This window comes from Limanda limanda, chromosome 23 (genome assembly GCF_963576545.1).
Source record: "Limanda limanda chromosome 23, fLimLim1.1, whole genome shotgun sequence".
Lineage (NCBI taxonomy): Eukaryota > Metazoa > Chordata > Actinopteri > Pleuronectiformes > Pleuronectidae > Limanda > Limanda limanda.
The window spans coordinates 8587077-8599652 of NC_083658.1; the positions used below are offsets into that span (position 1 = coordinate 8587077).

General features: G+C 44.2%; 2 protein-coding genes across 2 annotated transcripts; both read left to right on the plus strand.

The window, feature by feature from the left end:
• The first annotated feature begins 4518 nt into the window (after positions 1 to 4518).
• LOC132996847 (collagen alpha-1(VIII) chain-like) lies at positions 4519 to 8824 on the plus strand. The gene is made up of 3 exons (XM_061067214.1): positions 4519 to 4540; positions 5764 to 6021; positions 6123 to 8824. Exons 2-3 carry the CDS (start codon positions 5769 to 5771, stop codon positions 8075 to 8077), a joined length of 2208 nt encoding a protein of 735 aa, XP_060923197.1. The 5' UTR covers positions 4519 to 4540; positions 5764 to 5768; the 3' UTR covers positions 8078 to 8824.
• A 710-nt stretch (positions 8825 to 9534) lies between these two features.
• LOC132996683 (protein jagunal homolog 1-B) lies at positions 9535 to 12438 on the plus strand. Its single transcript, XM_061067018.1, has 4 exons — positions 9535 to 9623; positions 10563 to 10660; positions 11805 to 11877; positions 11961 to 12438. The coding sequence occupies exons 2-4, from the start codon at positions 10572 to 10574 to the stop codon at positions 12354 to 12356; spliced, it is 558 nt and encodes a 185-aa protein (XP_060923001.1). The 5' UTR covers positions 9535 to 9623; positions 10563 to 10571; the 3' UTR covers positions 12357 to 12438.
• The last annotated feature ends 138 nt before the right edge of the window (positions 12439 to 12576 follow it).

A 12576-nucleotide genomic window follows, 5' to 3' on the forward strand; every position in this document is an offset into this window, starting at 1 on the left:
AAAAGGAAAATAGCTTTAGGTCCAGAATATCTTCCAAATATGACGACCCAAGACGTGTTGATCTGCACACAGGAGATGATTGTAGCATTATGTTTGAATCAACTGGAAAAACAGTCTTGATCTGAAATGTGTGTATCCTTTTACATTGGAAGCACATGAACTTCTCCACCCAGGCCATGGAAATACCAGTGAACAAGACAGTGGAATAGAAATGGAGTTTGTCGCCCTCTATTGAACCACCAGCCCCACTACTGGCTTTGTTTAAAGTTATTGTCTCATCTTGACTGTTTTAAATCAAGTATAGCTTAGAAATATCCAAATACTTAAGGTACTAGATGAAAATAGCTTGTTTTGTTTAATTATGGCAAGTTTAAAAGGTAAAATGTACAGTATTTCATTTTGTATCATAGGGAAAAGCAACAAGTCTTCAGATTTAAATCTGGAGGTTGGGAATTATAATGACTTTCTGCTGATAAACAAATTGATTAATGTTGTTAATGTTTTAGTGGGCCTGGGTCTCGGCCTGCTCTGACCTGAGGTGATCCTCCATAGTGTTGACTTTAGCGGCCTTCAGCTCGGCATTCTTCTCGCCCAGTGCGTTCCTGTTGGTGAGCTCTTTCTTTTCCAGGCTTATGCCCTCAATCTTCTTCTTCCACCTTCCATGTCTCGCCATGCCGTGCTGGTGGACGGGGGGTCAGCCTCTTATTCAGTTCTGTAGGCCTCCGGTCGTCTGCACTTTGCTACTTTTCATACTATCTTACTTGGCTTCTGTGGTCGTGCCATGTCGCTGTTGGTGCAATAGATCTCTGGCATTAGATCTCTCTCTCTCTCTCTCTCAGCTGTTGTGTTGCAGTCTTGTTTTTGTTGTGCAGTCGTAGTTGTTGTCTCACTGTAGGTTCGGGAGAATAGTTTCATTCCTTTTATTTCAGTTGATCCACAAAAATCCACATTCATTTTCCCTGTAGCTCAGGGGTTGTAGTTTTGCAGTTTGTCTTTTATAACAAAACATTATGGCGTCTATCGAAGTCTGTATTTGGATTCCTGATATTTGCCTTCATGAAAAAGGTTGTTTTTCACTGAGCAGATTTGATTTTAAACAGTTGATACACGAGTGGAACCGCCGCTCCTTAATAACTATGAGTCAGACACTTCTGATAATAATCTCTTTATTTGACTTGGTTTAGTGACCGTTTTCTGTTTCCACTCGTCTCCTGCAGCCGTGTTTACCTGCTTGCTCACAAAACACAAAGGCCAGGCCCGACCACAAGCAATTAAGACTGGCCCCCATATCTGTAAGCAATGACATGCCTCCGCTCCTCCTCATTCGTCTATGGAGCGGTACTGTCCCACCATCTGGAACCAGTCAGGAGAGGAACACGGAGGAGAAATGGAAATGTGATTATTTTCAAAGCCGAGCTGGAGGTGATAAAAGGCTCGTGGCTCATCACGAAGCGGAGCCGGCTGCGATTGAAAGTGTTGGCAGAGACCTTCAGGGGACCCGGCGTCCATTCCGGGGCGAGCGGGCTTTTGTTGCGCCGAGGTGTCGGAAGAGTTTTCATCAGAGTGGGGGTCAGGCAGGAGATGGGGAAAATCAAAAAAAGGTGAAAAAGAAACAGTTACATTCAATAGATTTAAAATTTGGAACAATCCTACTACACACAGACAGAGGGATAAGTTGAGTTCCTTTTGTGAAATGGTGCAAGTAAAACAGCTGAAGGAATACGCATTGCACTTTCATGCTGTTGAAGTTTAAATATGTCCTGTTGAAAGCCGGTAAGAGGCTCCATAACATTTTATATTCCATGAAAAGTACAGGGAGGTGAGCTCCTCTCATTCTGTGCAGGAAATGGAGGCTCTTACTGGCTGTTCTCACCAGCCATTGGGATTTGACGGGGACCCTCTTGCCCCAGGGGAGGTCCCGACGGCGCACGGTGGCACAGAAACCTACGACTAAAGCAGTGGCTGATTGCTCAATTTTCCTCCTAAGTTCTATAAGAACATTGTGCTGCGAGCTGAACCAAGATAACATGCTTTAGTTTTAAGGGGATTTTTGTTCAGGAAATGGCAGGACGAGTAGTCGTAAGCAGATGTTTTGTAGCTGGAAATGTGCTTTGCCTCCAGTAAAAGTGGCACATTTCTGATTTTGTAAAAGAAATAATCACGCAGTCATATCATTTTTTTTCTTTTTGGCGGCATTCAGGGGAGAAAAACAAGCAGGAACCACATTTCGTGTGCAACTCTGGTCCAACGAGCCGCACCAATCTTCAATTTCATGTCTTGGTGATATCCAAGACGAAACTCTGCAGTTTTGGTGAGTTATTTGGTGGGAAACTTTGGTTTGTGTTGCACAGCTTTTGAAATCCAAAGGAATTTCACTTCCGCAGGATATTTGTTATTAATTCTAAACGGCGCCATAAATCTTGCCCGTAACTACGTGTTTGCCGATTGAGAAGTTGGAGTTGAAAGCTTAAAAGTCCTTGAAATTATCAAAGGGGGAGGAACTGTTTTCTGTGGCTGGCAATGGAAAAAACTGAGTTGTTTCTGGCAAATGTTGTTCATTGTTTATTTTATTAGATCCCTTTTAGACTCTCAGCAGTTCCTGGGTTTCTCGCATAGAGAGAGGGCCAAGCGAACCGTTATTATGGTACAACTGTTAAAGAAAGTTCCCGGAGGAAAAAAAGTAATTCCTAAAGTGGAACCCAACTGATCATAAAGGGCATAATAGCACAACTTTAGAGTAATTGTTTATTCATTAAGAAAGTGGATCCAAATTCATGCAGCCCGTCCCGTAAATGGGATGAGATTTTTTCTCCGCTTCTTCGCCCTGACGTAGCCTCGGAGGTCATAGGAAACATGTGTTTCAAAGTGAAGCGAGCGTCCGCTTTGTTTTGCTGACTTATTGTTTTACGGAGGTCGTCTCGTTTCCTCGCCAAGCACATGTTCCCCTTTTGGTTTGAGTCTGGGGGGAAAGAGAACGCCTCTCTTTGTGTGAGCACAAAGGGTTCTGACTACAGCGATGACCGGCTTAGCATCCCCACATGTGAAATCATGTTCAATTTAGGAGATCAATACGTGAGGATCAATTGGGTTTATATCGGAAAAAGATGTTTAACAAACGTTTCGTTACAGCTGTAGGGTTTGAGGAAATACTTCAAGAAGGTATTTGTTCTGGTCATAAACGCAATATGTTATAGTAGCAGTGCAGCTGTTTTCAGTTTAACTGTCAATGTCCCATTTTCTCAACCAAACATTAGAAATTTACCACACACTGAGGAATGTTACTGGAGGAGTTACTGTGGTTTTGGGCGTCCCGGCCAGGTAGTAATTTAGATTGATTGATTAGATTATTGTTTAAATGGGTGCTTTATTTCTGCTGCGGTCGGATACATGCTCAACATTATACAGTTTCAATTAATGTGATAGATCTACGCTTACTTTACAAGTCCATTTGTAGTTGATACATTTTTTAATCCAGCGAAACGGAAAGTCAAATATATAACGTGATGTCAATGTATAAGTGATGAAAGGGATTATAGGAATATGACAACAAAGTGAAAAGAAATCTGTTTTTAAGTTCTAATCTAAATTTTACTCTGTCCCCTTCAGGTTTGGGTTGGACTTGTGGAACTGATTTAAAATTTAAAAATCCTCTGGTAACTAGCAGGAATTGATGAAGGCTCCAAATGTCTTTAAAAATACATTCTTAAACATACCTGGAGCTAATGTAATGGGGCATGTATTTGCTCTGTTGGTCAGAAAAGTTTAGTTCTTAAAGTGTTTTCAGATTTAGAATTATGTTTTTGGATGATGTCAATAATCAATTGTGCATTGCACCGGTCCTCACCAGATGAGGTACAGTGGTTCTGTCACCTCATCTGGTTGAAATCCCCATTTGGCTGGGGTCTAATGTGATTTTTAGCTTTGAGACTGAACAGTGAGACAGATCAGAGGTTGGTTATATGAACTGTATGGACTTTCCATATATGGGCATTCAGTATCAGCTGCACAGCCTCTGTCCCTGGGGCTGGATCTATACATTACTAATAGCATGTTTTAAATTCTGTCAGATGGGTGTGGTGACAACAACATTGATTTCCAATGACCATCTTTAATAATGTTTTGAAAGGAATTTTTCACTTTCCTGTCTTGTCCTGTTGTTTGTGTTGTGTTTGAGCAGTAAGTTGACAATATAAAACGTTGTAGTAGATATCTCTCCCCATGGAGTTGCCAAGACACAGTTTTGCTTTTTAATACCCCCATTACTACATGTGTGTCTCAGCAAAACTGTATCGGGGCCAGAATATGTCTGCCACGTGGGGATGGCAGCGTAGTGTTACAAACCCCAGGCCTCTGCGAAAGGTCACTGCCTGACATTCATCCAACCTGACATTCATATTTCTGCAGAGAACAGCGGGATCGGAGCGAACACCTGGCCGGAATCCGGTGCACGGCCACCGTCCCACTTATGCCGCGGACAAGACCCAGAGAAGCGACGTAAAGTTCGGGGGAACCAGGGGGAGAGACGAGGATAACGCTGAAAGTAAGAAGTGGTGTTTTTTCCAACTTTGGTTAAATTATAAAGATGTGTGTGTGATTATGCAGTTTGCTTGAAGATGAACATTTTGTACGTCACCTGAGTCTGTGAATGTAATGTTGTGAAGCCTATTATGAAATTCAGCAGTGAGTTTCAGGTTCCAGCAACATTTCAAAAGTTCTTTTAATGTCAGGTTATAATTTATGAGGTGCGGTCACCTGGGATTTAGTTTAAACAAACTACCTAAGATAACTAACCGTAACCCATCCCATGATCTAAAAATATCATATATATTTATACATTGACCCATCTGCAACACATTGATTGGGCAGATCAACTCCACAGATCAGAAAGAGTGTGCTATTGATATCCCCTCTAATCACATTCAGCCTGAAGCTTTGGTTTCCTTCTTCCTCAATAACTGCTGGAAAAAATGTAAGCAAGTCTGATTTCCATTGTCCGAGCTCCCCAAACGTTTCAATGTCCTCGGTTTGGGTTTCAGAGCACACAAATAACGTAGAGGTGGAAAACATACATTCACCCTTCCCCGTTTGTTTTTACGCTGCTCTCTTGGCAACATTCACCCAATCTCTTTAGCGCGGACATGTTTAAAGGATTAGGGATTAAGTTCCGACATCTCCTGCAAGGCCTCTGTAATTATGATTTATGTTTTAACAACATACGCGATGTAATTCACGTCAAGGATATGAGACTGGTGTAAACACAGGAAGAGAGAGATTGGGGGGTTGTTTTATTTTTGCAAGTTTGACCACAGTGGATTTAATTTGAAGGAGGACCTTGGTTTGCTTTATTCGTTCTGCTTTGTGCAACAGCACCACCTATTGGTTACATAGAAGAACATCATATCTTTACTATTACTAGTCATGAGTAGTTGAGAAGCATGAGATCCAAGCAGAGAAGGGCAAAATATTGCATAATGGTAAAGTAGGAATCATGCTTTTTGAAGCATGACCTCTGATGCTCTGTCTTTATTGTGTTACTTGGGTATTTGTACAACTTTATAGTTTTGGGGAAACTTTGTATTGAAATCATTTGTTAGCGGTTAGTTTCTACATTGACCTTATTCATCTATAAAACTGTATCAAAAATTCAATAGGTCATTCTGCATCAAAGTTGTATTTGGAAAATGGCCCACTCTAAGATTTCAAAATAATCTGGTGTGGAGTTAAAGTAGAGATTTATCTGCTTACGTTTATTCTCCAATTTAGGAAAAATGGCCGTCCATTTCCTCCCTCTACTCTTCCCAGTGTTCCAGCTGTGTTTGTTACGCCCGGCCCACGGGGCGGTGTATTACGGACACAACCAGCCACCTCACCAACCTCTGCCACAGCACAACGACGGGTATCCTCAGCAACAGTTTCTGGGGAACGAGATGCCACTCATGCCGTTGGTGCCTCAGTATGGAAAAGAGATGCCTCAGCTGCCTTTGCAAAAGGGAAAAGTGAGACCATTGTTTGAAGGCAAAGGTGATTTACTTGAAGATATCACAAAATAAGTTTGAATTGAAACCAATGCCGAGCGGATCAATATTTCCCTCTATCCATCCAATGTGTCCACTGTTTTCCAGGTCAGACATTCCCCAGAGGGGCTAAAGGTCCACCTCCCCCCGGCCCTGGCGTAGAAGGTCTCCAAGAGGGTCCGCAAGGAATTCAAGGCCCCCCCGGACCGACGGGACCACCGGGACCACAGGGCCCTGCCGGACAACCAGGCCAGGGATTGCCAGGGTTACCGGGAAAGCCGGGGCCTCCCGGTCCTCCCGGTTACCCAGGAATAGGAAAGCCCGGTATGCCGGGATTGCCAGGAAAACCCGGAGGTCCAGGGTTCGGAGGACCGAAAGGCGATCTCGGTCCAAGCGGTAGCGAGGGACCAACGGGACTTCCCGGTCCCGCCGGCCTTCCGGGTCCCCCTGGACTCCCTGGGATTTCAAAAACAGGAGGCCAGGGGCTTCCGGGCCAGCCAGGACCTCTAGGGGAGCCCGGTCAAAAGGGTCCATCTGGGCTGTACGGTACCCCGGGCCCCAAGGGAGACAAAGGAATCGGTCTACCCGGTTTGCCAGGTCTGAAAGGACCCGGCGGATCCCCTGGTCCACGTGGAAACGTGGGCCTCCCCGGTATCGGCAAACCTGGCCTCAACGGCGTACCCGGACAACCAGGGATCCCCGGAAAACCAGGTCCACCTGGAGAGCAAGGCCAGGCGGGACCATTTGGGGAAACGGGTCAACCGGGGCAGCCAGGTTTGCCAGGAATCGGCCAACCGGGACAAGATGGATTTAGAGGTCAACCGGGGCCCTCGGGAGGTAAAGGAGAAGGGGGGCCACAAGGCTTACCGGGGGGTCCGGGACTACCGGGTTACGGTAAACCGGGTTTCCCGGGACCTAAGGGTCACAAGGGACACGGAGGTCTTCCTGGACCTCCGGGCCTTAAAGGCGATAAAGGTCACGGAGGTGTTCAAGGGGTCATCGGTCCCACCGGTCTCAGCGGTATGCCTGGTCCCCCGGGTCCAATCGGGCCTCCCGGTAGTCTGGGCTTCCCGGGACAAAAGGGAGAGTACGGTGCCGGAGGAACTAAGGGATATCCTGGAACAAAGGGCGAATTAGGGCCTCCGGGTCTTCCGGGACAGACGGGTAGATCGGGAGAGGGCGGACAGCCGGGACAAAGAGGTTTTCAAGGGCCTACCGGCCCTAAAGGAGAAGCGGCTACAAGGGGTTTACCGGGCGTCCCCGGTGCTGCCGGATTACCGGGATCGAGGGGAGAGGGAGGGAATTCTGGAGAAACGGGCCACCAGGGACCTCAGGGAATTCCAGGGATCACTGGACCAGGGGGACCGATCGGACCTCCCGGCCCGCTGGGCCCAAAAGGCGAAACGGGGGTGTCCGGTAAACCCGGCTATCCCGGAGACGGTAAACCGGGATCGCCCGGTCACATCGGTCCTCAAGGTAACACCGGTCCCAGTGGGCAACCTGGATTTCCAGGGCAACGGGGACAACCGGGAGCCCCTGGTCCTCCGGGACCGCCCTCTGTATCTCCCGATCTCGGACAGGTCCTCCCGGCGAGCGGCCCGTACAGCGGCGAAAGACAAGGTTACAAGAAACAGAAAAATGGAGGCGAGATCGGCGTAAACGGCGCGGAGTTGCCGTCGTTCACGGCCAAGCTCACCAATCCGTTTCCTCTCGTGGGCTCTCCGGTAATCTTTGATAAACTCCTGCACAACGGCAATCAAGACTACAATCCCCAAACTGGTACTTTTACCTGTACCGTACCGGGGGTGTACTACTTTGCCTACCACGTCCACTGCAAGGGAAGTAACGTGTGGGTGGCGCTGATGAAGAACAACGAGCCGGTCATGTACACTTACGACGAGTACAAAAAGGGCTTGCTGGATCAGGCGTCCGGGAGCGCCGTACTCCCGTTGCGACAAGGAGACGCCGTGCACTTGCAGCTGCCGTCGGACCAGGCCGCGGGACTTTACGCCGGCCAATACGTCCACTCGACATTTTCCGGATACTTGTTGTACCCGATGTAAGCGACGCATTTACAACACAGTACTCGAGCCTCAAGTTAAATAGTTTACGAGGAGCGGCGGCAGAACGATGGTTTTTGTAGCGGCAACATAGTTCATTGAATAGTTTTTTGCATTATACAACTCGGATCCATATCTGGTAATCGGCAATGATTACAATGAAGCCGCGAGGTCAAAAGTGACTGAAATACATTTATTCATATACTAATCCGAATCATGACTTTGCGGGAATAATTTCTTGAACAATGTGGCTAGAATTGTTTTTCACTGGGCACATACAATACTATGGGTGTTATCATACAATGCATTTACTCTTATCGTAACTTACAATGGGGTTATCGCGTAGTTAAGTTATTGTTGTTTTTGGATGTTATTTGGGAAATGCAGCTTTTTAACTTGACTAAATCTTTTGTCTCAAAGTCTGGCACTTTTTTGATCCAACTCCACGCCACATCTCAGTTTGGAACCAAATCAAACAATGCCAGCAATTTGGTAGATTATCTCCTAGTGACCATTTGACGAATTTGTTTTGAGTTGAGTTGGTCAGAATTGTTTGTAATTTATTTGTTTGACTACTGATTACTAAGCATGTTGTTTTTTTAGTGGTAAACAGTCATTTTGGGAATTTAAAAACAGCCAACCTATTGTTTGTAAAAACACCTACCCGGTAATATCTTTTTGCATTGGCGTTTAAAGATTTTGATCTGCAGTACAGTAGTTAAAATGATGTTTGCAAAAGCAAATAAGAAACTGTGCCCAAATGTGTGGATTTTGGCCTGTTTTGCTAAATAAAAACTGTTGTCTAAATCTGTCTTTGTCCATGAATTTGTAACGTATACATCAGCAACTGGTGGTTTTCAGCAAACAGACAGACAGGAAGGTCAAGATATAATATCTGGTGTTCACAGACAAACATGGCAACCTGGAGAGGCTCCTGGCATAGGTGGTTGGCTAGGGCGCAGGTAGATTTATCATTTAACTGTCAGTACAGCCCATGAGTTGATTGTTTTGTAGATTTTTTTTATGGCCTGTACTTGTGTCTGTGTGCATCTGTAGGCAGTTTAGAAGTTGTTGAGGATGCATGATCATTTGAAAGGCATGTGAAATTTATTGTGAAGTAAAATCCCCCCCACATACAGCCCATAGCTTTGTTGAGGGTTAAGGACAGAGGATGTCACACAATGTTAAAGCCCTATGAGACGAATTGTTATTTGTGAATGTGGGCTATACAAATAAAAATTGATTGATTGTCATTTGTAGAAGTGTATATATTTTTTTTTTTTATAGAAATTTAAAAATCCCCATAGATGGAAATCAATCCACATACAGGCCATAGAAGCGAAATGAAGTAGCTGGTCTGTTAATTGTCTTGTTTCCATTGTCGATAAAGCTGAATTGAACAGGAGACATTCTGACCAATCAGACTTTGAGGTGTCACACTTTCACTTCCTCTTCCTCCGGGCATGGAAGCAGAGAGCTAGCATCACTTTGCCTGTTAGCAAACATTCATGCAGCGTTCGGGCCGTTTGTGAGCAGAGCCACGCACAAAGTAAGTGTGGCGTTCAATCCTATATTGAGTAACTGTCTGTGTGAGTGTGAGAGTGATTGTGTAATGGCCCAGGAGCGAGCCGACACCCCATCTGTATGTATAGGGTAGTTAACGGTTAGCATGTAGCCGGCATTAGCTTGGTAGGTCGTCTGTATTCTGTCGTCACTGTTCCCTGCATCTTTGCAAAGGCTTTGAACGGCAGCTATTTAAGTGTAGCTCCAGCTTCCTGCCCCGGTGACGGATGTATGAGTAATGTGAGCTTCACTTGACGTTAATGTAGAATAAAGTAGCGAGTAGCGAAGTGTCAGTCTCATACATACACGTCATGTAGAAGCTGTTTTTTACAAACGAGCTGTGTCCTTGAACGATGAGTTCCTCAGTTTGTTTACGTGTAGAGTTGCATTCATGTGGGAAAGTCTGAAGTTGCAGTAAATGTGACCATGCTTTCATCTTTAACTTTGTGCCATTTTTGTATGCACTGTATTTCTTGTAATAATAATTGTTTGTAGCCTTAGTCTGTGTTTAGTATTGGAACACATGAGGATTGATGTGTATATTGTTTATTTATTTGAATTACTTAATCTGACGCATGACATCAGTCTTTTGACAATAGATATGCAGGTTTCCAATTGAACTCACTTGGTGGCATAATGGTGAGTTTTTATTAAGAAAGAATATCTTGAAATTACTAACTTTATTGACATGCAGGTGTAAGTAGTGGCGAGTCTGTGTTTAGTATTGGAAGAAATGAGGAATTATCTGTATATTATTTTTTTATTTGATGTCATGCCTTAGATTAAGTATGAGTTTTTATGAAGGAATAATAGTTGGAGATGAGTAACTTTATTGACATGCAGGTCATGAGTAGTGGCTGTGAAGTGATGTCATGTAATTGTGTTTGTTGTCAGTCACCTAACAGATGCTGTGTTTTGTTTTCAGATCCTCACCATGGCTTCTCGAGCAGGTCCGAGAGCAGCCGGCACGGACGGCAGTGACTTTGAGCACCGGGAGCGGGTCGCCAAACACTACCAGATGAGGTAGGAAAAGTCTGTGATGTAGTAATACTAGTAAATGATAGGTTTTTCACATTATTATTGAATGTTTGCGAGCCTCTTGTATTTTTAGATTTCTATCACAGAGTAATTTGGTGTTCCAGCCTCTTGTGTTAATGTTAATAATGATGGAACCATCAAGCTATTTTGTACTTGAAGAGCGATTTGTTGATTGAACCTTTTGCAAATCCTTGAATTCATGGCTCAACCTTCATTCTCCTATTTAACATCTATTCCGATAATAATAATAATAATAATTAGTTTCACTGTGAGATCCCTGTGACTGTATTTTAATAGGGCTTTTCTGTACATAGAGTGAAGATGGAGAATAGATGACTTGGTCTTTAACTCCAAATAAGGTTTCCACCACTATATTGTACAAACAACCAAAAGTTTGGTTTGATGTTGTAATAATTATGGAATGATAAACAGTGTCATAATTTGCCACAGAGTAGGTTGAGATTGTAAGCCTAATCATATGTCACTGCCTTATATACCTTACCCTCTGTGTTTTTTATTGTGGTATTATTTGTATTTGTATTTTTGTCTCAGCCATGAATTGATGACTGCACCTTATGTAGTCTTTAACATGTAGCGGTTGAAGTAAAAGAACCCAATGTTTGATCATTATTATAACGTTAAACCAGACAGAGGAATGATTGAAGACAGGCTTCAAATCTTAACCTACTGATACATTGCTATGTGGCAAATTATGAAACTGTGTTGTTTTTCTACAGTGTAGGAAGAGTGTGATCTAGTAAAACTATTAAATGTAAGGTATTTTGAAATTATTAAAATATAGTTTAATGTTTGTGAAAATACAAGAGGCTCGCAGACCTAATTAGGGCTTTTCTGCACAAAGGATCAACAGTCATGGGATGTCAGAGTGAAGATATAATTATTATTATTAGAATAGATGTGTAGGAGAATGAAGGCTGAACCTTATGCAAATCCTTTAACTTGGACTGACTTGTTGACTGAGCCATGAATTGAACAACTCAAACATGTAGTGGTTGAAACCTATTTTGGAGTTGAAGACTGTGTCATAATTTGCCACATAGTAGGTTGAGATTTGAAGCCTGATCATACATGGCTGTGTTGAATCATTCCTCTGTGTTGTTTCCTGCAGTGTCGCCTTGAAGTCTGAAGTCCGTAAACTCAACATTGTCCACGTTCTGATCTGGGTCCTGATGGCAGCTCAGGTAAGCCAGCACCAGAGTGCAACTTTGAAAGAAAGCACTTGTTTTATTCACTGACGGTAACTAAAACGTGCTGTACATCTCAGGTGACGGTGAGCCAGCTGGGCCTGGTGTCGTACAAGGTGGTGGCCACGCCGTACCAGTGGGAGTATCCGTACCTGCTGAGCATCATCCCCACAGTCTTCAGCTTCCTGGCGTTGCCTCGCAACAACATCAGCTACCTGGTGATTTCCATGATCAGCGGGGGGCTTTTCTGCGTGGCCCCCCTGCTCTACGGCAGCATGGAGATGTTCCCGGTGGCGCAGCAGCTGTACCGTCACGGCAAAGCGTACCGCTTCATCTTTGGCTTCTCCGCCGTGTCGGTCATGTACCTGGTGATTGTCATAGCGGTGCAGGTGCACGGCTGGCAGATCTACTACAGCAAGAAGCTGCTGGACCAGTGGTTTGCCTCCACCACCACGCCGGACAAGAAGAAGAAATGAGTTGTGCACCAACGAGAGACTCAAATGGGAAGTTGTTTTTTCCAAACTTTGTCTGGATTTCTATTTGACATGCTGTCTGAAAATGTGTTTTGGAAGACTTTGTACACGTCTGGCATTTGAGGCTTAACAAGTGTTGAGTGTATGGGTCTGTATTTGATGTTTGAACTGACAATTGGAGTGTGTGTAAGTTAATGTTTTGGAGAGAAATAAATGCGATAGC

Excerpts from the sequence above, each read along its gene's own strand:
- LOC132996847 (XM_061067214.1), top strand. The coding sequence starts at position 5,769 with ATGGCCGTCCATTTCCTCCCTCTACTCTTCCCAGTGTTCCAGCTGTGT. Across the intron at positions 6,022-6,122 it reads ACCATTGTTTGAAGGCAAAG|GTCAGACATTCCCCAGAGGG; the intron begins GTGATTTACTTG and ends ACTGTTTTCCAG.
- LOC132996683 (XM_061067018.1), top strand. The coding sequence starts at position 10,572 with ATGGCTTCTCGAGCAGGTCCGAGAGCAGCCGGCACGGACGGCAGTGAC. Across the intron at positions 10,661-11,804 it reads GCCAAACACTACCAGATGAG|TGTCGCCTTGAAGTCTGAAG; the intron begins GTAGGAAAAGTC and ends TGTTTCCTGCAG. Across the intron at positions 11,878-11,960 it reads GGGTCCTGATGGCAGCTCAG|GTGACGGTGAGCCAGCTGGG; the intron begins GTAAGCCAGCAC and ends TGTACATCTCAG.